Raw genomic sequence first — 24799 nt, 5'->3', positions numbered from 1 at the left:
TCCGTCGTGTGATGTAAGAATCGAGAAACGTACCATCCGAGAAATCTATGGTGCAGGGTGACTCCTTGAGGCTGGCTGTCGCGTTTCCGACCGCCGGCGGGGTCACGGCACTGCTCGGCGACTGTACCACCCCCGCGGGGCTCCAGGAAGCGGCGAGCGTGTTCCGCGGTGACTCTTCGACGGCGGCCTTCCAAATCTCCAGCTGCGCATGTAGCATGCTCCCGCACTGCAAGCATAAACAGTGTCGTTCCGGCATTAGCCTGACCCTATGTTTCAACGCATCATGCGGCGAGTAATGTAATCGTCACATCAGTATGCCATTTGAATGGGTCAAGGCATTCGTACATTTTGTGCATACCATCCGAAGAACATTATCGAAGATCAAGACGATCGATTTCCTCCGAGCTCGCCGAGCTGACTAAAAACGAAAGGCGGGTGCGGGGAAGGATAAACGAGAGAAGAGGAAAGATAGAGAGAAAGAGAGAGGAGAAGCGAGGCGCGGAGCGTTAGAATTCCAACGAAAGAGTCGTTGTGCGCCGCGCGCGAGAGAAGAGAAAGCGGCTCCGTTGAGACGCAGCACGCGGCAGGCAAGACATTCGAGCGGTTGACCCACTTTTCGATCGTTTCTGCGAGCCAATGGCGCGCGCACCGCACCGGCAGGCACGGCGAAGCCGATCCTGCTGATCGCGCGAGATCGCAAACGAGCGTCGTGTATCGAGAGCGCGAGGAGCGGCGTGCATGCACGCATGTTTTCGATCCGCGACTCCTCTTCGCCGTCATCCTTGCCGCTCGTCCCGGCGAACGCGTATTAATTTAGAGATGAAGAGCTTTCATCTTCGTATTAGAAACGATATCATTTTTGATTAATGACTCGTACGCTCGCGATGCAGATGCAATTCGCAATGCAACGATTCGAGCGCAACAGAAATTTAGAGTAGAGAATTTAATCGTTGAAATTAGATCGTGTGATACTTATACGGCGCATTTCTTTCAATCTGCCAACTACGTAACTGTGGCATTCCGTGCGCTTTATCCAGCGGTGCAATTATACTCGGATACGACGTTCTGAGAAGCAAATTCTCGTATATCGATAATCGCCGCTATTAAAACGCGATGCCAAACCGCAAAGAATGCTGTAATTATTTCCTCGATGAACGAATACACCATGACTCGTTCGAGTTTTACACGTCAGCGTTAAGTATCACTCTAAATGCAACTTAATTTTCTGTTCTCGTATTTTTTTCCAAGATATTTTACTTTTCTCTTAATTATAAAAATTAAAATGATGCGTTGTATTATTATATTTACATTTGCAAACATTTAAAAAGTTAGGCGATTAAAAAATCATCCTGAAAAGAGCTTGAATTTGGGATTAAATACTAATTTTAAGTGCACTCGATTAAACTGCGCTTACTTAGTACAAATTTTAATTGGTAGATCGAGTGTTCGTAGTATGCATATTTATGAGGCGCCGTGAATGAATTTCCTCCGCGAATTTGACTGCGCGTCGCGTCAACGAAGTCCGAACTGCCGAAGGAAGGACTCGCGAGATCGGAGATAGAACGTGACCATAAGCCTGACCATGATTCCACGCTACATGTACTACCGCGGTACTTCACAGCGCAATTATCCAATTACTAGACGCAAAGCGGAATCCATTATGCATGACTACTTCCACGCTACTCGCTATACACAACTACTCTACTCACTATTAATTTCCGTTAGGCTTACGCCTGTAGTTTCGAATAATGAGATGCGCGTCGATTGACGAGGGACTTGAAGATTTACTTCTTTACGATTAGAGGACATAATAATCCGCAGTTTACCGCGACAATGATATTACATAGGCAGCGGACTTAGAGTTAAAAGTTTATAAACATAACAGAAATGATTTGCTTAATCGTTAAATGATCGAATGAGAATATATATTTTATTTTTCATCCCTCTTTATCGCATTGTTTGTACATCATTCTAAATGAAAATGTTGGTAGTATTAATAAAAAATACAGAAATTGCAAAAAAATTTAATTTTGAGAAAAAGTTAATTTATATTTCAACGCAATGTCAAGTTCACACTTTCTTAAGTTTACCTTAGCTTTGTCAAGTTTAGGGTTGACTACACAGTTGGCAAGTATAATCAACATTGGCGCAACCGGTTTTTAGCTCAATGCCGATAAATATAAAACTTGTTACTTAATAAGCGACAATGTAGCTACATGCGTAAGTATCGGAAAAGGCGAGAAGTCGCTGCGTTTTATTTTCTTAATGAGTTTTCTTCGAACAACAATATACTCGTAAAATAATTTTATAGACAAACTTTTATTCGCCAAGTAATCACATCATAATATCAATCGTTAATTAGTGATTTAAAATAATAAATGATTCAATTTTTGTGAGTTTTAATCGAGCCATTAAATTTGCAAATAAATTATATATTATTTGCAAAAATATGTAGCAAGTGTGATGGTGTATTTAAAATGAGTCAACTATACTTATATAACAAAAATGCTGTTTGTTATATTTTTTTACGTATTCAATAATTTATATCTTTCTATATTTGTCGTGAATATTAGATTACTAATGAGAAGAAAAATTCAGTTCAATTAAAATCCGTTAATAAAAAAAACGATTTTAGATAACCTTAAGGGTCTCCTATCTCTGAGGCCTATCGCTGACGCAAAAGCGCGGTTCTCTTGCGCCAAATGATTCTCGCGGGAATTCCAATCCCGTTACATGTCGAAATCTTTTACAGCATACCTTCCACCGTCACACATTTACTAGCCAGGTATGAATTGCGCGGAAAGAACGCAAACGCACATCGATTACCAGGAAATTCACTTTCACCGGACCTCGATGGCGAGCATTTCTCAAGTCCTCTGGTCTTGACCGTTTTGCTCCTTCGTCCGACAATCACGGACATACTTATTACGATTGTGAGTTGTTACAATAATAAAGAATGATGTTAAAAACTTTCTCATTGATTGCGTTCGACATTCCCGTTTGTCAAAATGGATATAAATTATTATAATTTCATTGAGACGGAATTTTCAAGAACGTTTATGGATTCTCTCGCTGATAAGCATCGATGCTTATTCAAGATTGACTAGTCATGAAATGCGTTTGCGATGGCAATTTGATTAATTATTTAATTAGAGAAAAATTGTGTAAGCTACATGTAATTGCACATAAATAGATACTATTAATAAAATATTTCAAAATGTTCGAAAAGTAAATTTACAGCGGACATATATTGAAATAATTTTAATAACGAAAATTAATAGATTTATCTTTTTGTTTTTCTGTAGCTTGTTATTTTTTAGAAATGTGATTATTCACGAGTTTTGCTATTTGAAATAGAATTCACGCACGAAATAGACATACGGCAGTTATGCCGCGATAAATATAAAATCTGTTGTAAATTTTCGCGACGACGGGAGATAAGTCTTGCGAAAAATGTATGATGATGTTGACAAGATAAGGAACGACATTTGTGCGAAATTGAATGCTATCTTGTTATCAATGACAAAATTTTGTCAAAGGTTTTGCATACTTAGAAACGAAATTTTATGCCAAATTCCTGAATGCAATTTTAAATAACATTTTTTTTACAGTCATTAAAACTTCGTGTATCAACGTTGAATAAAAGCATTTCGAAAAAACTGAACGAATGATTGATTCGTTGATAACATCAACAAAATCGATCATAAATACTGCATAACACTATATGTCAAATTTATTAATCGTAAAGCATATTATCCAGCAATAATACAAAGAAAAAATAATAAAATATGAGTACAAGAAACGAAAAGGGTATGTTAAATTTATATGATATGACGATTACTTTAGGATTCTATATTTTCTTGTGTTTCAATTCCAAAATAAAATGAATGAAGATATAATTGCGCTCACCTGAGGAGCTCTCTGGCAGAAATCTTCCTCCGTGAGGGAGGCCAGCGTCGCGCCATCCACGTTGAAGCTCTCCAGTGGTACCGAGGGCAATTGTAATTGCCGCCTAGCCCATTGTACCCAAGCTGCCACATCCGCCGCGCTCCAGCGTCTAGGCTCTGCAATTAAAAATGAGTAATCTAATTATTTCCCGATTGCCGTTTGAAAAATGCGACGCTACTCGACATCCGAGTGATTAAATTCGAAAAACCAATTGCGAACCATGATTTATTATTTGCATTCTAAAAGTGAAATGTTGAACGAAATAAATTAATTACGCGTTAAGAGGACAGACAGAAGCGTATTGAAAATAAATTCGTAAGACGCAATCGTGTCGATGACGTGGATCTTCGTCACGGCGCGCAGCGCCGTAATTTCGTAACTCCGCGTGAAAGCACACCGACACGACACTTCGTAACTTATTTCAAGCGTGACATCATGGTTCGGATTAATAGACGAACCAGTCGCGGCAGCGATACACTAGTACACTACAACAACGACGACGGCAACGACGACGACGACGACGACGACGAATGTGACGACGTCGAAACTACGCCTGCGGCAAGGTAACGAGAAGGTCTAACGGAGCGAGGTTAGCTGATGCTTAGTTGAGAAAATCGAGGTACGCGTCGGAATTTCTGACAGCTCGATCGTAACCATTCCATCCGTACATCATCGAGCGGCACAGAGTGAATTTCTACGGTATCGAATTAGAAAGAAAGAGTTTCGATAAAAATAACGAATTAAGAAGCGAAACGTTGAGATTAATGAAAATAGATGAATCGATGAATGGAATATTAAAAAAAGAAATAATAACTTGATTTTGTAATAATGGGAAATTGCGTTTGATAAACTTTTTCATGCATTATAGTATGATAATGAGCATTATAATCTATCGAGTAAAATGACATGATCTCAAGAATCATCAATATGTACATATGTATCTAATTCCTGATAAGAATAAATTCCTTAGTCGAGCTGCGACGCGATTGTAGTAAAAGGTCTGATGATAAAATCTTGAGAAACGCGGAAAGAAATCTTACTTAATAATTATTGTGAGATTGATAATAATAACTATTATCGCGTCATTACATCCAGTGTCGTGAATTATTATAGAACCGACGCGCAAGGTTGCGCATTCTAATAAAAAAGTATCAATAACCACGAAATTGTATATAATTTTATAATTCTATATGAAACATTTAGCTTTCATTATTTCATTATCCGTCAGTGAATTTTGATTTATAGTAGAAGAAAAATAACTTTTGATGTCTTGAATAATCGAATTCATATGAGCGTAAAGATGAAACAATTTCAGTGTATTTTTTTATCACTTATTTTTTTTAAACCATTTTTTATCTTTCAATGAAAATAGTCACGTCACGTGAAATAATTAAGTTACGTAGTTGCGCTATGCATTCGACATGTAGTGAGCAATAACAAAAGTGATTTCATAAAATTCCACTCGTTATCATTCGACTACAACGTTTTCAGTTCAATCTATCAGACTATTAGATCCCGACCGGCGGGCCAAAATCCTAATCAAACATTGGCGCTTTGATAAGAAAAGCCGACTCACCTGGATGAATACCGAGCGCCACGCAGGTGTTGTCGAAGTCCTTCTGCAGTTGCTGGATGGCCAGGCTGAGGACCGGCTCGAGTTGCTCGCGCGCGAGATCGCCCACGCACTCGCCGGCCTCCATGTCCTCGACGAAGCCGGTGCCGACGCCGCCGAGATCGACGGGTCTTAGGTTGTACTTCCTCTGGAAGCTGGTGTCTCGCAGCACTTCCCGCAACAGCTGGTGATCGCTCTTCTGGCCGTCCTTGAAGAGCTCCTCCTCCTTTTGCAGAGGATTCGCCAGCTCGTCCCGCGATCGTTCCGCCTTGAGCTGGCTCGTCTTGGGAATCTCCGTCAGATCCTTGCGCGGCGCGCCTTTGAAGAGGAGCTCGCGCAACGCTGAACCGCTCTCGAAGTCGCTCGAAGGGCTGGGCGACAACGAGGAGGAGGAGGACAAGGAGGACGGCGACGAACCGCTAGAAACGGATCGCGGTTCCTCCTTGAAGAGGATCTCCTTAAGCAACTGATGGCCCTGCACGCCGGTATCTTCTTTCTTAGGCAGGAAGTCCGCGTCGAGACTGTTGTAGATGTCCTCCTCGCTGCGGGGCGGGGTGCAAGGCACCGTGCAGTCAGTCGAGTCCTCGCGGTAGCCCAGACTCTCGGCTAAGAGCCTGTAATCAGACACGGAACGCGCGACCCGCTGCCGTTAGAAGATTGCAAAGTTGTCTTTCACTGATTATTTTATTTGAAACTAACAATTTTTCATCTCGGACGCGTCGTACGTAACAATTACTTATGCAGAATGATTAAGCAATCTTGAGTTTAATTGCAATGAGAAATTTTTCTCGCCAGGAAAGAATTGACTAGAAATTTCTTAAAGTGTTCATATCTCGAACGCACTTTGTATATTTGCATACTTGTGTACATTAAGTTCTTATGATAACAGTAAACTTGTGACATATAAAACAAATAAATGAGAGTCTCGAGTGTAAAGAGAATCTCTACCTGGATTCCTGAAGGATGGCCAGCAGATCGAGGCTCTTCTCCCTCTTGACCGGCTGCTTGGCCGATGGTTCCGGGCTGGTGGGGTAAAACTGGGCGCTCTGGGGACTCCTGGGCACATAGTAGGGGCTCGTCGGGTATCCCGGCGAGGAACCCTCGTGCGAGTAGTTAGGCGACAATGGCAGCTCGCCGTTGTTCTGATACGGCGGGCTCTGGTAAGTCGTGGGCGATCCCGGACGCGGCGAGCAGGCCTCCTGCTTGATCGGCGAGCTCTTCAGGCCGGCTTGGCCGCCGCCGGTCGGGCCATAATCGTCCGGCAGGAGGGACAGATCGAACTGAAAATTGCTGTAGTCGAACGACGGCGAGTAGCCGGCTGCAGTGGGCACCGTCTGCGGCATCTGTAAAGAATTCAAGATCGCAGATCGTACATCTCGTTCGATGCCGATTAGCTTGCAAAAAATGCGCACAGAAGAGAAAGCGGCGCCGCGCGCTCGCTCGCTGACGCCCGCCGTCTGACGTGCGGGACGCGAGCGGCGCGCGTTTCGCCCGTCGCGGCCAAGGCTAGATCGATCCGAGAGTACATCTCGGGCCTCGACTGTGAACGGCCGACGCTCGCAATTAGAGCGCGATTGTGGTTTCGTGGTAGTGGGCCGATGATTGCAGACGCATAATGGAGCAACCAAGGCTCGGCGATAACACCGTGCGCGCGCGCGCGCGCGAGAAAGAGACGCGGGAGAGAAAACGATAGAGATCTATGTTCTTTGAGATCTTGCTCAATTATGCTACGCTGTGTCGCAACTGGGACGCAGTGTAGTATAATTAAACATTATATTAATCATACGCATATCCTTGCCTTAAACTGCACGTGGGCCGATTATCTAGAAAGTCGGATTTGACGCGGAAGAATATAATGCCGCCGGATTTCAATACGTTTCAAATCTCTGAGCAAAGATAATTCCCACGGAATAGTGGAGCGGTAACGAAAAGAACGAGACGATAGCTATTCGCAGGCTGGATCGTAAAGTGAACGCAGGCGTTGTGTTATAAACGTATTGTACAATGAGCGATAAACCGGACTGCCTTTTGTAAGTTCGGACGAATACGCTGGGTTCTCCATATCGATTCGTTGCGAAAGCGAAAACCGCCGGCGATGCCGCGTCAGTATTCGCGGATGAAACACTTTCCCCCGTCGACCGGAGCCCCGGGTGGACCCGATCGCCCGTTTATCTTTCAGCGTGTTTATTGCCCGTCGTGCGTCTGACCCCGCGTCAGTTTGTTACGCTCCGCGAGTCGCTCACGGCGATCGCATCTCTCTGCAACTCGGGGCGTGCAACTATTCCGAAACTTGGCAGAACCGAACAGATTAACAAAAAACGATTATCTCAAAGTATTTAGAGAATCGTACTTATTACACTATGAAAAATGTAAAAGGAACACTTATGATAAATTCCACAAAAATTTAAGACAAAGAAACGAATACAGAAATTCTCGTGAAAAGAAGTTGTTGCAAAAGAATTGTATTGTATGCTAATGTTAGAGAGAGAGAGAAAATATCCAATGAATAACAAAAAATATAGCATAAGATTCTTTACTTTTAAAAGTATCCATAAAAATGAGCGTTCGTTAAAATATGCGCAAAAGGAAACAGATATTTTTCTTCAATTATTCGTGTGTGAAATGTAGATTTCTAAAAATAGCCGCGAGCGCGGATCAAGCGAATTTCGGGATCTCGGATCGTCGGCGTTGATCTCGCGCGGGTGCACGCGCAGCCAACGAAACGTCGTGAGAGATACGCGTCGAGGGACGGAACGCTCTCTCTCTCCTCCCGGCGGGCCCGGTGTGGTGCACCTTAAGGGCCCATTTATCTCTACGTGTGTTTATTGCCCGTCGTGTGTTTGACCTCGCATCAGTTTGTTACGCTTTGTAAGCCCATTACAGCGTTCCCAGTGCATCTTACCCTGCGCTCAGGCGGGGTCGCATCTGACATTTTGACGTAGTGCCCCGCAAAGGTCGACGCGAAATAAACGATTATGCTCCACAGACACACGTGAGCGCGCGAGCGCGGGTTCTCAGACAACGTAAAGACACAATACCTCTCCCACTTTGATTGTACGAACACGGGAACGTCGTACGTACCGCGTTTGCAGATACGGACACACATACGAGCGCGCGGGCACACGGATAGGCGAGCTCCGGAGAGATACGAGCGAGCACGGCACAAGAGCGCACTGCTTATTCTCTCTCGGGGCCCCGCGAAAGGTTCCAAGGAGAAAGAGAATGTTTATCTATATACTGATGGAATCTAAGAACGATGCGCCTCTCTCGCAGGGGAATCTTCCTGGATCTCCTTCGCGCGAAACCATGAGACGCCGCGACTCGCAGCCGTGAGGATATTCGCGTCTCGAGCGGATAGGCGCGAGTAGACGAAAAAAAGAATCGCTCGATTAACGGCATTCAAATTCACAGAACTCTTCTTCACGTGATAAACAAGCTTAACAAAGTTGAATTCTCGTTATTCAAATTATTCAGCGTTTACGAAATACATGCATAATTAATTGTTATCGAGGAGCCGAGGAATTTCGGAAATCTAATTAGTTTCCTGAGAGACACTTATGCGGCGAGCGTGCGAGAACGGTGCTCTCATGGAAAATCTTAATGGCTCTCCTTGGGTCTTGTTGCCTCCCTCTCGCAGCCTTTCGCAAAGACAAGCCATTGACGTCACGCGTTCAACTAATCGCTAGTGCAGCTGCATTCTCCCCTTCCGTGCGCAAAACACGGGATTCCACTGGAGTCACGGGCCGCGCACAGCCACGGGGCAGCCTCATAATTTTCGAAAGACCGTCGTTCTGTTTAAACACCGTAATTTATTCGCAAGTACACGGCGGCACTTGATACCCCACCGCCATACTTTCTCCGCATCTCAATCGCTCAGTAAATAATTGATCAAGAATGTCTGTTTCGTTCTTTTTACAACATATAAAAAATATCGATAAGTGAGTGATATGTTTATTGCAATCTAAATGCTCGAAAACAACGTCTCGCTCTTTAATTGAAAAGTAATCGTTTTTGAGATAAAAGAAGAAATATAATATAATCGCACAAATATTATCCTTCCCCTCTTACATTCCAAATTTCTTAATTTTTCCGTTGTTTGAAGAATGTAATATATAGTCACAATTCACTAAGATAGCAGGCTCGACGATTCTAAAAGCACTAATAGCGATTGTGATTGCAAAATCAATGCGAGAAGAACATGTCTCGCTAATCGAAGATCGATAAACAGAATAAATTATCGAGTCGTTGTGATGCAATGTTTCTCCATCGTTATTACCGCAAGAATATACAAGACAACACACGGTGCCGCGATGACAAGAGTTATCGTCGTCGAAACGCCTGCAATTGGCCGCGATAACGTCGAAGTTATCAGTCCGCGCGCGCGCGATTTCGTAACGATCGAGCTTTTCACGATCTTCTCGTCGGACTTCGAACGTTCACGGTGACATTTTAAGCGTGAAATCACGACCTTCGATAACATTGTGACCACGAAATGAGAGACGAGTCGTTCTCCATCGTTGGATTGCGATTTTCGTTCGCGCACAATAAAAATGTCGTCATGCGGCGTTCGCCGAGAGCTATCGGATTTGAATACGCATTCCGATGCGCTGAAGAACAAAAAAAAGATGAAAAATTTTCGAGACGATTGTAAAAACAGGAATCTCGAAGATACGATGTGTTGAAAAATGCGTTTACCGTCGCCCGCGCGTTCGTGAACACGCATTGTTCATATGAGCGCTCACACGCGTTACATTAAGCGTTCGGTGAAATCAGAACAGACGAGCATATGGGTGCGGTAGTGATTTTATATGGTTGGGTATGTAGCACCTGATACGCAACGAGTTTAATCACACTTTCGACCTCATTAGCCTAATGGATTTTAGTAAATGTCGATATTTCTTCTCGCACACAGCTTGGCGGATTTCGAACGTGAGGTTTAATTCAGATTTTAATTCAAATTTCTTGTAATTTTCAAAGTGGTAACTGAAAGCTATAGCGTGTATACGTCATTGTTATCCGAGGAATCTTTTAAGCAATCTGCAGGAAAGGAATGCGAGAGAGAATCAACAGAAATAATGACACGGTTCGCGATCTCGTTTCTAATTCTATTATGATGCGAGAGGTTTATAAAGAATTCTGACGTCACGTGTTTATCTTGGGTATAATTAGCGAATAAATCTATAATCTCAAACTACATCTAATTTTACAACCAGTCCGCTCACTAATTTAAATTGGTTTTATGTTCGTGTATTCACCTGTTAATTTAAATTTTCTGGCTATTTATCCGCTAATGAAGAAATATGAAAAGAAATATTCATTTTAATTGATACAACCGCGTCTTTGTTTTCGCCATATAAATTCCGTCCAACAATTAAAAGAGCCATTTCGCCGTGCCTGATATTCCTGCTAATTACCTCACCTGCGGCCGCTCCACTTGGTAATGTCGTTATTAATGTGCGACGTGGAGAGGCAAAGAAACGCGTTGGAACGTAACCTTCGGTGTGCAATTCCGAAATTTTTCCTCGTGCATTTTTCGGAAAGTAATTCACAACAAGGCCAGCCGCGCACGCTGAACACGATTTCTTATTGTACGTAGCATGTCCTGCGGAGCGAATGATAACTGCGATGTTTTCCTTACGCAAAAATCGTCGCAAAATTCACCGATGCAGTTGTTATTGAAATATAACGCGATAAAAATAAGACAATCTGTATGCGGATACGAGTTAGCTGCAGATCTTTATTCGCATCATCACTTCGTTTTACGAGTCTGAATATTCATGAGAAGAATTTCTTCCCGAATTACCATTATTGTGACAAGACGATGCGTGAAACGGCCAATCAACGACCGATATATTCTTCCACCTTGCACCACACATTTATTTCGCTCGGACATACGTGCAGCGTGCAATTAATCCCACTAACGCTAAATGCGGCAAACTGATGTCAGTCGCCTCAACCTGAACGCGAGAATTGCGGTTCGCGTGCGTCATACTGCTGAATTACTCTAGAAACCCCGTTTCCAGTTCGTCGCCCATTCAAAACTCATCTTGCTCCGGGACACGCTATATGCTTTTGGCCATTACAGCTAAATGTTTACATAAAGTATACAGAGACGCGGGCGTAAAGCCGCTTGTTTGATCCGCCAAAAAGTTTAATTAGTGTGAAGGAAGTAATTGAGAGAATTTCTCGAGCCAGTTAAAACTTACCGGTAAAAAAAATCTGTTTTTCGTTTGAGAATAAGTCTCTCGAAATAAATTAGCACAATTATTATCTGGAAATAATACTATAAAAAAATATTGCCGTATATAAGAATACTGGAAAGAAATAGCACAAGAGTAAATCACACTTAACATAAATACCTTTTTTTAAAAAATTCCCCGCTCTGTCAATTCGATCGACAGTTAGTTTATACCGATTACATAAGAACCATTACATTTACAATGGAAAGAAAAAAATACTAATAATATGATAAGCGTGACGTGTTTATCGCGTCGAATGAATTACAATGCGCGCGAGTAGATAAGAATTAGCCTCTCGCAAATTCCCCATTCCGCATTAATCGATTCCGCGACGTCTATATACTGTTTCGCAGCGCCTATCCCGTTTTTTGGCCGATATATTCCGCTTTTAGTGTATTAAAAGCGGCACACATGATATATTCATCATGCGTCTGCAAAGAAATCAGCCAGCGTACCGTCATTACGTTCGCGCAAGCATCAACTCTCACGAGGATTACTCACTTGTTCTACGAACGAAGATGCGGGAAGTATTTTTGCGGCTCATTATTCGCGGTGGATTTCTATGCATTATTAGTGCAATGGAGAGACATTACGCGCGCCGCGATACACTCGAGAATCGTATTTGCATATTTTTTTCTCCTTTCCGATTGCGGATTAGCCGTCGCTTGTGTACGTGTCGGCTTGTGACGTCATAAAGCGGCATTAAAATAGTATCGCAGCTTCTCGCGACGCGAGATAAACATTGTCAGTGAGTAGTAGGTTTTCCCACTTTAATTCTATATTTTTCACTCGCCTCGCACACATCATAATTACATCTTTTTACTTATTGTTAGACGTGTCTGATTAAATCGTCATTAACCGCATGAGCTAAAGCGTATAAGCTAAAGTGTTCAAGCAATTATTTTAGATTGCGCATAGATTTCGATTAATTTTTCACGCTTTCTATTGATCCCCGAATTGATTACTCCACTGGTCGTAAACTTTATAAATTTATTCCATCATTTTTGCAATATACTTGTAAAACTCGTATGCATTTTTCTTCGTTTCATTTGACATTGCCTGTCCACTGTATTTTTCTCTTCCGCTTATTTGCTCCTTCTTTTTGCTGAGTCAATCAGAATCAGATAATTCTCTTCGTTTCACGACAGCTGTCTCGCGAAAATCTCACGTGAATGTTACCTTAATTACGTCCACGTGCTTCAAGGCTATCGCGGAAATTTAATTCCGATAAAAAAAAAACCCCCGGTATTGGTATTACAAATTAAGTGTAATCTCGGCGCGAAGTATACTTCTCCGCGACGTGTGCGGTCGCGTGGTTATTCGCGCAATCAATTATCCCGCCGCGCGAGGAATGAATAAGTAAGAAAAATGATAGCAATCGTATGTTTAACTAACAGCCGATCGCAGTAATTCACAGACTACGACAAACGCTAGACGTCTGTCTTTACACGTGATGTGATTGAATTCTTTAGATTTTTATTCATCCATATTATTCATGGATACATCGATACGTGCTGTAAAATAATTTTATCGAAATAATCGAAATAAAATAATCGAAATTATAAAACATGCTCAATTCTAACATTTGTATTTTCCAAAAGGCATTTTTTCAGCCTTTCAAAATAAATCCAATATAATCTAAATCTGCAGGAAAAAAAGAAAAGAAACTATATTTAAAAATTCATGAATGCAAAGGAAATGTACATAATAATAACAGTAACGCATATACTGGTTCTAATTAATAGATCGCTCTTCAGCGGTAAAAGCGGAAGATCACTACGCAGCTGGTTGTCCACGTAACACTTTAGAACGGAAATTACGGCCGATCTGGCGCTTAACGATAATGCGCGTAACGTACGCGACGTGTAATCGGCGCCGTGCGGAAACGCCGAGTCACAACGACGGCGGCGAATGGACGACGCAGCGATGCGTGTTGTGCAATGTTGCAGACAACGTAGTGCAACCCCCGATGGCTGCTTTATCGCTACGCGGTAGGTAGGCGACGATATCACAGACACTAATGACTGAACGCGTCCCGTCGCTACATTCCTCTATTCTCGTGCCGCGCTTTCGCAAGGCGCTCCGTTAAATTCGCGCTTTATCTCGCTGTAATAGTTACGTTTTGTTCTCGTTGCGCGGAATACTTAGGTAGGTTCTACGGCGCTCTGTGGAGTCGCGTTACTACACCGAAGGAAAATGATCGTCACACCGGTTATCGAAAGGATTGAAACTTGATACTGCGCGTCTAAAGTTGCTTCTTTTACTTTGTAGAAGGATTCCTGATAGCGAAACTATTTATCGTAAATTTTTCTTGTCTTATAAATAAATCTGAAATTTTATAAAAATACTTTACAAGTCGATATTTGAATTGGATCTTATTTTCATTTTCATATTGGATTCTCCGCAATAACACTTTCGAGCAAAGATCTATGCGCGCGGAAGGGAAAAGACGAAAGATTGAGTAGGAAGATCGAGAATAGCTAGCGCGAGGCAAGATAAATAAATAGGCAGCCGCGATAGTGTAAATAGTAACATAATACTGCATAATGGGGGCACGGTAATGCCGTCGGTGCATCACCATGAAGAAGTTATGGCAGGTCGGCTTTTGTCCGGCGCGAGCGAGCTTTAAAGTAGCGTTATTAAGCGCCTTACACGTCTCGGACCTCCAGCAGAATCGTGTCCTAGAGCACTACTCCGCGTCCGTGGATAACCCCGCGGGAATCATAAATTCGTATCCAGACTCCGGAGTCCTGGTTACGAACACGTGGACGTAGCTTCGTCTGGGAAGACCGCAGATCACGTTTATCCCGCGAGATAAATCCGGAAATATCAGTAAGAACGCGATTCCTATGTTCAGTTTATTTCGCTATCTCTTATCTTTCTATTATTCGGTTCACGTTTGCTTAGTAGATTCTTAGTTGCACTTCCTACACTTTGTTTCTTTCCCCTTGTTGTTTCCAAATCTCAAATAGATATCTATTTGCTTAGAAATACACAAAGCCTTTTTAAAATGTTTTCACAAATCTAATAATACATCATTTTTATCTTTAGTTATTACTTTTTTTAAATTAAAATTATCTCAGTACCAATTTGAGCAATTAGAAAATCTAATCTAATAAATGGCAAACAGCAATTGAATGAATAAAAGCATGGAAAAAATCATGCATCTAATAAAACATCAAAGAAGCGACGTGACACAATGTGATAGTGTCACACGAGACTTATGTAACGATCGCACGTGATAATTTTATGGGAAATTCGCTCAAATATCTCTCCCTCGAGCGCCCGCACGCTCTCACGACCGCTAATCGACTCTCGTTAATAATTGCCTCATTATTGCGCATCGTTGCGCCGCCCGAAGCCGATATATATCGATGGTATACGCTATTAATAACACTTTACCGCCCACGCATCGCCCTTGCCACGGTTGTAATGTCTTGCGTACATGTGCGTTCGCTTCACGCGTACACTTTGTACGCATTACATTACAACAGGCGTTACAATTGCGAAAAAGCCGCGCCGTGTTTCATTTAGCGATTCGACACTGTAATCACGTTGGGAAACCGTTTCACGCTTTGAGAAATTTAATTAAAAAATTTGTTCTAAAAATCATTCTGAATTCATAAGCTTATAATAAATTCATTAAAATGATTTAAATATTTTTTCCTGTTGTAAAAGTTGCAACACGTAAAGAGAAAATTTATTTTAATTTTTACACTTAAAAGAATTATTTATTTTAATTTATACGTTACATTCAGAAAAAAAATATATTTAGAAAGATTTATCAGAGACGCAATTTAAAGTATTTCCATCGAATATAAAACTACTAACTAAAAATGCTCAGAGTAAAATTAAGCAAATTAGCATCGAAAGATAAATATTATGTAAAACAGATCTTTTTTTTTTCAAGGTTATTTTTTGTATTATTGTAAGTGAATATAATGTTATCGACATCTTTTTCAGATTTGATATTATATTTCCTGTTTAGCAGGATTAAGAAATTATTTAAGAGTAATTCAATGTTCAATGACATATCGATATTTCATTTCCGGGATTTACATTACGACAATTGATGTTTATTCGAAGTCTACAGTATCGGAAATTAAACTCGTCGAAATAAAAGGACCTTTCCAATTCCTGCTTTCAAAATCAGATAATTATGATGATTAATAAAAGTACAAACAATTGCGTATAACTCTTTTGTCGGTATGCATCGCAAGAATTTGACGAGGAATTACTATGATAATAAATACACGATTTCGACAGGCAACGCTTCCGTGTTCGAAGGGGTCCCTTGTCATTTATGACGTAGGACCTTGCGCTGTTTTTAGATTAGCTACGTGTCAAAAATAGACACTTCAGTTAGAATGGGATTCCATACAAATCGCTGTCCAAGTGCCGATCTTACAATTGATAACTAAAATCAGCATAATAAAGATTGGCAGCGTAAAATCATTGACAGTGAGTTATTTGTTCAACGCTGATAAAGAATTTAAAAAAATTCAACTTTGACAGAGAAATCTGTTTCGAAATTATAATCTTATCTTCTCTCTAAAAACGTAGAAAAAAAAAACATTTGATATTCCCAACATACAAATTTTTTATAATAATCTCATTTTTATTAAGTAACTATTAATAATTAGCTGATATAAATTTATCTTTTCAATAACAAAATTTAAATATAAATAATAAAAATAGCAAGAGCAAAATATCGCGACTGAAATAAATTAGAACATAAATTTAACTGCAAGCTAAGTTATTATTAGAAATTATGAATTCGTAACATTGACAACTACATTCAGGTATTTAAAATGACTTTCTTTTATTTTGTTGCGAAGTAAAAGGAAACCATTTGCAAAGCTGACAGTATGCAAATAAATATCAAACAAACGTATTGTTATTATAATAGATTCAGGCGCCCATCCCGTAATTTATTGTCGCAAAATCTATTCTAATCTCTTTTCGTGTGTCGTTCGAAATACCGAGTTATCTTCTAACAACGCTAATAAATTATTGGTCGAATTGTATCCTTGTGTGTGCGTGTGTTCCACATTCTACTTTTACCGGCGTCGAAGGGTCCGCCGTCGAGTAGTTATGCGACTTTTTGTCGTTGAGTTACATCGAATCGTGATCCTCCTTCCCTTCTCTCTTCGCCGCGCGCTTCGTTCGCTTACTGAGCTCGCAGGCGAGACAAGGACGGCGATAGGAAGTTGCCCGTCATGCAGGACCACGATTTGGAAAACCCGAAGTGACCGACCTTGAGGCTGCCAGCCCGTCCCGCCGGCACGGGAGAGGAACGACCACCTCTCCTCGACGTACGTTGTTGTTGTGTGCGTACGCGGCGAGTAAGGAATACTACTTGCATCTCACGAAAGGCAACGAAAAAAAGGATTAAAAAAAAGGACAGAGAGAGAAAAAGAGGAAGAGAATGGTGGAACAAGAGACGGTCACACCTCCAGTTGTAAGACGACTGTGAATAGCTCGATGAGTGAATATAACGCGCCGACAAGACGTATGAACAGAGAGTTAAAACAGAGAAAACAAGGCAATTAATTGTAAGAGACAATTAATCATAAGAATACATTATTAACCGTAAATACTGTGCACAAACGTGAGAGAATATGAGAATTAAATATTTTTATATAGTTCAAATAATTATAGTTTAATTAATAAAGTCAAAAATTGTTTAAACTATTTAAATTTTAAATATAAAATTAAAGTTTGCAATTAAATTAATTGATATCTGATCATTCATATAAATCACAAATTGAATAATGTAAATTTATTTTCATATCAATATTAATATTAATATTAATATTAACGCGATCGAGATGAATGAATACTCTTCCCGTTATTACAATCGGATGTTGTCTCGTAGTTACTATGGAAAAATGATAAGAAATGTAAGCGCAAGGCCGTTAGCGGAATTCCGCAATAAACTAGTTTTAATCGCTTAATACGCATTGATAATTTTTAGCATAAGCGTAATACGCGCGCGAGCAGCATTCCAGCCGCGTGTATTCGTCTGCACTCGCGGGTACACGACGCTGATCAAACCGTTATGACATAATTTATTCGTTAATAAGCGACGATCCGAAGCGAAGCGAGAACGAGAAGACCCCCGAGGGGGCGAATATCCGCGGTTGCACGAGGCAACGACGGTAATGACGATAATTACGGTAGCCTCTCTGGGTCTCCGCGCTTTATCGCGATGGATGCGAGGCGCAACGGTACATCAGTTGCGCGTTGCAGTCCGGAAATGTAGTCTGTCCTTTATCGATCGTATCGAACGCGCGACGTGACAATCGCGCGATAAATAATCGTTCATGTTATTCTCTCAACTTGATTATTATATTATATTTCAGGACTTTATATTAAACTGTATGCGTGGACAAATATTAATCTAAAATCTAACGATGAAGAGTAATGGAGATGAAAAATAGATCAAGAGAAAATAGTTTTCTCAAAATCGTGTTTCAAAAAATTGTTTAAAGTATATTATGTCTATCTTGCGTTATTTTTTTAGATATTTTAGTTTCTATCTTTAAAATTATATTATTTTTCAACTAATAGCTAGATGAATAAAAATCTTGAACAATAAATATTTAATACAAAAATTATTCTCAGAAATATTTTTTGAATAATTGCGCGCAAAAGAAATAATAAAATCAAAAACCAACAGATGGTTACACAATTTATTTTGTTCTCGTAAAAAGAAATTAGTTGGTTTTCCTATTTCAAGATACTTCAATTTCCAAGCTGTTTATGGGTATGTCTGTACCTGATCGTTGCTTTAAAAACAATTATGCCATTGTTATTAAGCAACAATCAGAATTAGGCACCCATTTAAAATAAGAAAATAAAAAATCAACTAGTTTTTTTTTACAAGATTAAAATAAATTTTGTAGCCATATGTTGGTTTTTGATTAAAATTATTTTTGCACGCAATTATTCAAAAAATATTTGTAAGAATAGTTTTATGTATAATTTATTATAATTGTTTTATAATTATTTTCAGACAACGACCAAAGATTTTAGCCAGATTTATTTTTTTTTTTTTTTTGTGAACACCTTGCGTTAATTGCATTACCAAATAATGCAAGGTAGTCTGCAAATCAACGCAAAATTAATTTATATTTTGAAAATACAAATAACAGAAAAATTTTATATGTTTCCAGAAAACTTAGAAAAATATTTTATTTTACCAATCTCGCAAGCGTTAAAATGAAATCACAAGTGGACTACAGTCAAAATAAATTGTTCGTGCTGGTTAAGACTATATTTTAAAATATTTGCAAACGTTTCGACTTGTAACATTTTCAGTGTAACAATAATATATTTAAAAGTTACAGTTGCAAGAAATTATTTTATTTTATATTATTGTTTAATTATACTATTATTTTACTTTATCTATAAAGATTTTGTACTAGAATAGTACTGGAATAGTAGAACTAGATATTAGAACTAGATAGTAATATTAGAATAATACAAAATCCTTATAGATAAAGATCTAAGAAAATTTTAAAATCCAGTTTTGATAAAAAAATTAATTTTCTTAGGCATTGGAGATGTTAAAAAAAAATGTTATCTTACTAAATGTAGTTTAGTTCGCATAAAATAACAGAAAAATATTTTGCATTTAAGAAACGAACAAATGCTTGTACTCACGATGGTCAAAATAAAAAGAACTTCTTTCCGAAAAGTTGCACATGGCGCAGATACACCTATTGAGTTTTATAAAGCCGCTCCGACAACATTCGCGGCATATCTTATGCGCACACTGACTTATGTTTAATTCAGCGGCACAGAACGTGGTTCGCATATGCGAAGGAACCAGCGAATGCGGTAAGATTGAACACAGATTAGTCAAGTCGAGAGAGCGAATCCGATGCAGTCCCCGAAAAAAATAAATAAAAAAGTAAAACATATAAGAAGTTAAAAATAAAGCGGCGATAATAATTTATACATGACATTTCTGAGAACTATAATCGCCGGTTGATTTAACAGTTGCTAAGTGAATTTTCCTTCTTCAAAATGCGTAACATGTAATAGCGCAATTTTACAAATAAAAAAAATTATAAGTGCCTCAATATTGAAATATCAATATCTTTTAAGTTATAAGCGATTAAATAAAAAACCGAAGTTTTGTTATTCAAATCTGAATTATAAATGACATCGTTTCTTCAAGTAACAAAAGACAAGAATGATGCAGAAGGAAAAAGACTGCGACGGAATAAGTGCACAAGCAAAAACGCATTGCCTCTTAGAAGACTGAAAAGTCTTTCGCGTAGGCGTTGCAGTTTTCTCGTCCGCTACCCACGTAATCGAGCCATTGTCATACTCTCGTTTGAAGTGAACAAAGCAGGATTATATCATGCACATGATATATCTATAATACGATAGCAATAAAGATATATGTTTTTTCAAGTTTATCTCTGTTGACGCGAAAGATTTCAAACTTAGATCTAAATGATACAAATCGCATTATGGAGAAATCCGGGATGTATTAAGCAATCAAAATGATTATAATTATGACAATTAGAGATAGAGAAATTAAATTAAATTAAATTTTCAAATAATTAAATTAAGCTTGTCTTCAATGAATTGAGACACATTTAATTTTCGCATTTAAAATCACGCTTTTCTTTCCATTTAGTTACAGGTCGAAACATTTGCAATTATTTTAAATATAGTCTTAATCAGCACGAACAACTTATTTTGTCTCTAAAGCTGTTTAGAGAAAAACATTATAGAAAAAAGCTCTGGTCTCTATATGGCTTAAAGGTCACCGCACAAGCTTCTCCGTAATGCGTTACGTTGCGTTAAGTATTGGAGCATATAAGATATTTTATAAAAGCATATAAGATATTTTATTAAAAAATAAAAGTTTTCTAGAGAATAATAAAATAATAAAATTGTGTGGAATGCCATAAGGGTTTCTATAAAATATATTTTGGATATTTTTTATACATTTTGAGAAGAAAATTTTTTAATAAAATATCTTAAATGCTTTTGTCATGCTTATACCTGCTTATACACGCTTACGTTACGATTTTCTCTGTGCGTTGAATAAAGTTTAAGATTACAACTCTAAGTTTACAGCCAGTACTTAAGAGAGGAACCCCCCAATCGACGGGATCCAAAAATCGAAATTCCAATTTTCGCATGAATCAACAGTTTAGCATTTCGAAAATATGTTCCCAAAACTTTAAGTCAAAATTCGAACATTAAATGGAGTTACAGCCCGTTAGAATGTAGCGCGTCACGCTGTGATAGGTATCTTTACTGAAAACTAAACACGCCTCTCTCAAAATTACTTTTTTCAAATTGGCGTGCAACATAACTCAAAAAATATTTAACCGACTCATTTCTACTGATGCACACATTTACATATATATTTTCTTCAGGTAATAAACCTTCAAAAATAATAAAATTGTTTAATTTAATTTGTTTAATTGTATAATAAAATGACGAAATTTTAATGAAAATTGATACCTTTTTTTCAAACTGCCACCATTTTGTCAATTTTGCACTTTTTCCTTTAAATCAAGGTTTATTACCTACGCAATTTCTTAAAAAAGAAAAATTTTCTTTGTTTTTTTACTTCAGATAAGTAGAACAGCCGCTATACCGCACGTCGCACAGCAACTTTTGAAACAGAGAACCTCACAATTGTTTAAATAATTTCTTCAATAAATTTTGGTTTTTGGCTAACAAATGGTTTTTTCTTTTGTACACACGGGGACAGGAATGCCTTATGTCTATGAAGTTAGCACCGCCATTTTAGAAAATTTAAAAAACAAAAATTGTGCTAGATTGTGCTAGGTTTGTGCTACGTTGTGCCGCAAACCGCACTTCAATATCTCCAAAAACTACTCGAAAATTCGAAAAAAACGATTTTAAGGCCCAGCACCGCCATTTTGTCAGAATGAAAAAATAATGGTTGTGCTAGGTTGTGCTAGGCTTGTGCTGGCTTGTGCCGCAAACCGTAGTCCGATATTGCAATTAGTTTATTAGCAAATCGCAATTAAAAAAAAAATCGTAGCACCGCCATTTTGAAAAACGAAAAAAACAACGGTTGTGCTACATTGTGCTAGGCTTGTGCTGGCTTGTGCCGCAAACCGTAGTCCGATATTGCAATTAGTTTATTAGTAAATCGCAATTAAAAAAAAAAAAAAAAAAAAAAACCGCTATTTTAAAAAACGAAAAAAACAACGGTTATGCTGAGTTGTGCTAGGCTAGCACAACAACTTTTCCTTATGACAAAATGGTCTAAATAGTTTTTTGCAGAATCGGTGGATAATTGTTTATACAGCCATTTTTGAAATTTATTATTTTGACAATTCCTATGCTTGTGCTGAGTTGTGCTAGGCTAGCACAACAACTTTTCCTCATGACAAAATGGTCTAAATAGTTTTTTGCAGAATTAGTGGATAATTGTTTATACAGCCATTTTTGAAATTTATTATTTTGACAATTCCTATGCTTGTGCTGAGTTGTGCTAGGCTAGCACAACAACTTTTCCTCATGACAAAATGGTCTAAATAGTTTTTTGCAGAATTACTGGATAATTGTTTATACAGCCATTTTTGAAATTTATTATTTTGACAATTCCAATGCTTGTGCTGAGTTGTGCTATGTTTGTGCCGGTTTGTGCCGTAAACGAAAATCGACTACAACTTATGGTTCTCTTTGAAAACGGAGAAAAATTTTGTTATGCACAAGCAAAGTGGGTCCAGTATGACTAAAAAACTGATTTTATCAATTATTCTCGTTGGGAAAAGTTGTTGTGCTAGCCTAGCACAACGCAGCACAAGCATTAAAATTATCAAAATAATAAATTTCAAAAATGGTTGTATAAACAATTATCCACCGATTCTGCAAAAAAACTATTCAGACCATTTTTTCATAAGGAAAAGTTGTTGTGCTAGCCTAGCACAACCTACCACAACCGTTGTTTTTTTTGTTTTTCAAAATGGCGGTGCTGAGCCTTAAAATTGTTTTTTTTTTTTTTCGAATTTTTGGGTTTTTTTTGGAGATATCGAAGTGCAGTTTGCGGCACAACGTAGCACAAACCTAGCACAATCTAGCACAACTTTTGTTTTTTATGTATTTTTAAAAATGGCGGTGCTGGCATTTTTTTCAAATGCAATTTTCTAATAAACTAATTGCGTTATCGGACTATGGTTTGCGGCACAAGCTAGCACAAGCCTAGCACAACCTAGCACAACCGTTGTTTTTTTCGTTTTTCAAAATGGCGGTGCTACGATTTTTTTTTCAATTGCGATTTGCTAATGAACTAATTGCAATATCGGACCACAGTTTGCGGCACAAGCCAGCACAACCCTAGCACAACCTAGCACAATCATTTTTTTTTCATTCTGACAAAATGGCGGTGCTGGGCCTTAAAATCGTTTTTTTCGAATTTTCGAGTAATTTTTGGAGATATCGAAGTGCGGTTTGCGGCACAACGTAGCACAAACCTAGCACAATCTAGTACAACTTTTGTCTTTTTAATTTTCAAAAATGGCGGTGCTAACTTCATAGACATGTTTATGGCCTATTTTAGAAAAACTTGTCCATAGTTCCTCGAAGATGCCGTTTATTATTGGGATTTATCACGGTAATAAAAAACTGTCTTCAGTTTACAACTACCTAGCACCGTTTATCAATGAATATAAACAGTTGCAAAATGAAGGAATAGTCATAGATGGAAAACGATACAATGTAACTTTACGATGTACAATTTGTGACAGTCCTGCACGGTCTTATGTTAAATGTACCAAACAGTTTAATGGATACTTCAGCTGCGACAAATGTACTGCAGAAGGCGACTTTCGAGATCGAATGGTTTTTCTTTCTGAATCAGCACCACTACAAACTGATGCTAATTTTAGAAGTAGAATGAACGAAGAACATCATATTGGAGTTTCACCGTTTGAATCTTTATCTATTGATATGGTAAAACAATTTCCACTTGACTCCCTGCACGTGGTATATTTGGGTGTAATGAAATCCCTCTTAATGAGTTGGTTAGATAATCGTCGACATCCAAGATTTAGTTCTGAGGCTGTACAAAAATTATCAGATTTAATTGTTATCATGGCGCAATGGGTGCCTAAGGAGTTTAACAGAAAACCTCGAGGTTTACAGAAACTATGTCGTTGGAAAGGTACTGAATTCCGTTTGTTTTTGTTGTATTTCGGACCGATTATTTTGCAACATTTTCTTCCTCAAAATTATTTAATTCATTTCAACACTCTAAATTGTGCCATGCGAATATTGTGCCACTCTCGAGATTGTTATGAAAACAACGCTTATGCTAAAGAACTGCTGATTTATTTCGTACAGCAATTTAAAACATTATATGGAGAACAGTACGTTACAAGTAATTTTCATTACCTTATTCATTTAAACGAAGATGTAAAGATGTATGGACCATTAGATTCATATAGTACTTTTGATTTTGAAAATCATATGCAAATTTTGAAGCGAATGATACGGAAACATGCAAATCCCTTACAACAAATTCATCGACGACTATTTGAAAAGCATCTCAATCAACATCTCCAGAACAAGAAGAATTTGAACATTTTGCAATACCCTCTACTCAAATATCCAGTTGTGTCACAACTTCCTTTGGGTTGTCACAGTGAACATCGAATTCTACAATTCCGCATGTTTCAATTATCGACTAAGAGGCCGGACAACTGTTGTTTCATGACTGATGAAACTATCGTGATTATCAAGCATATTGGATTAATAGAAAATATGATTGTAGTTCTTGGAAGACAATTTTTGAATAAATGCGACATTTCTAATTATCCGTGTCCTTCAAGTTACTTAAAGATATATAAAGTCGATAATCTGTTACCTTTACGATTGTGGCCCGCACAATGCATAAGCTGTAAAGGATTTGTAATAACACATGAAAATAATATCTATGCTATGCCTCTTTTGCAAGAATAATAAGAGGTGTTTTGGATATAAAATTTCCAGA

At 38.6% G+C, this 24799-nt stretch overlaps 1 protein-coding gene across 1 annotated transcript in view; it reads right to left on the bottom strand.

Annotated features, from left to right (window-relative positions):
• The window catches only part of Ets98B (DNA-binding protein Ets98B), a 62717-nt gene that overhangs the window by 4848 nt on the left and 33070 nt on the right, over positions 1 to 24799 (bottom strand). Inside the window, exons 2-5 of the mRNA XM_067350603.1 lie at positions 6509 to 6903; positions 5525 to 6174; positions 3910 to 4064; positions 34 to 226 (exon numbers count right to left, since the gene is read on the bottom strand). Coding sequence (XP_067206704.1) covers positions 34 to 226; positions 3910 to 4064; positions 5525 to 6174; positions 6509 to 6903 — 1393 coding nt within the window. The remainder of the gene's footprint in view (positions 1 to 33; positions 227 to 3909; positions 4065 to 5524; positions 6175 to 6508; positions 6904 to 24799) is intronic.

This window comes from Linepithema humile, chromosome 2 (genome assembly GCF_040581485.1).
Source record: "Linepithema humile isolate Giens D197 chromosome 2, Lhum_UNIL_v1.0, whole genome shotgun sequence".
Classification (NCBI taxonomy): Eukaryota; Metazoa; Arthropoda; class Insecta; order Hymenoptera; family Formicidae; genus Linepithema; species Linepithema humile.
Note: the sequence above shows the minus strand (reverse complement) of the source record. Positions and strands in the feature narration are given on the sequence as shown.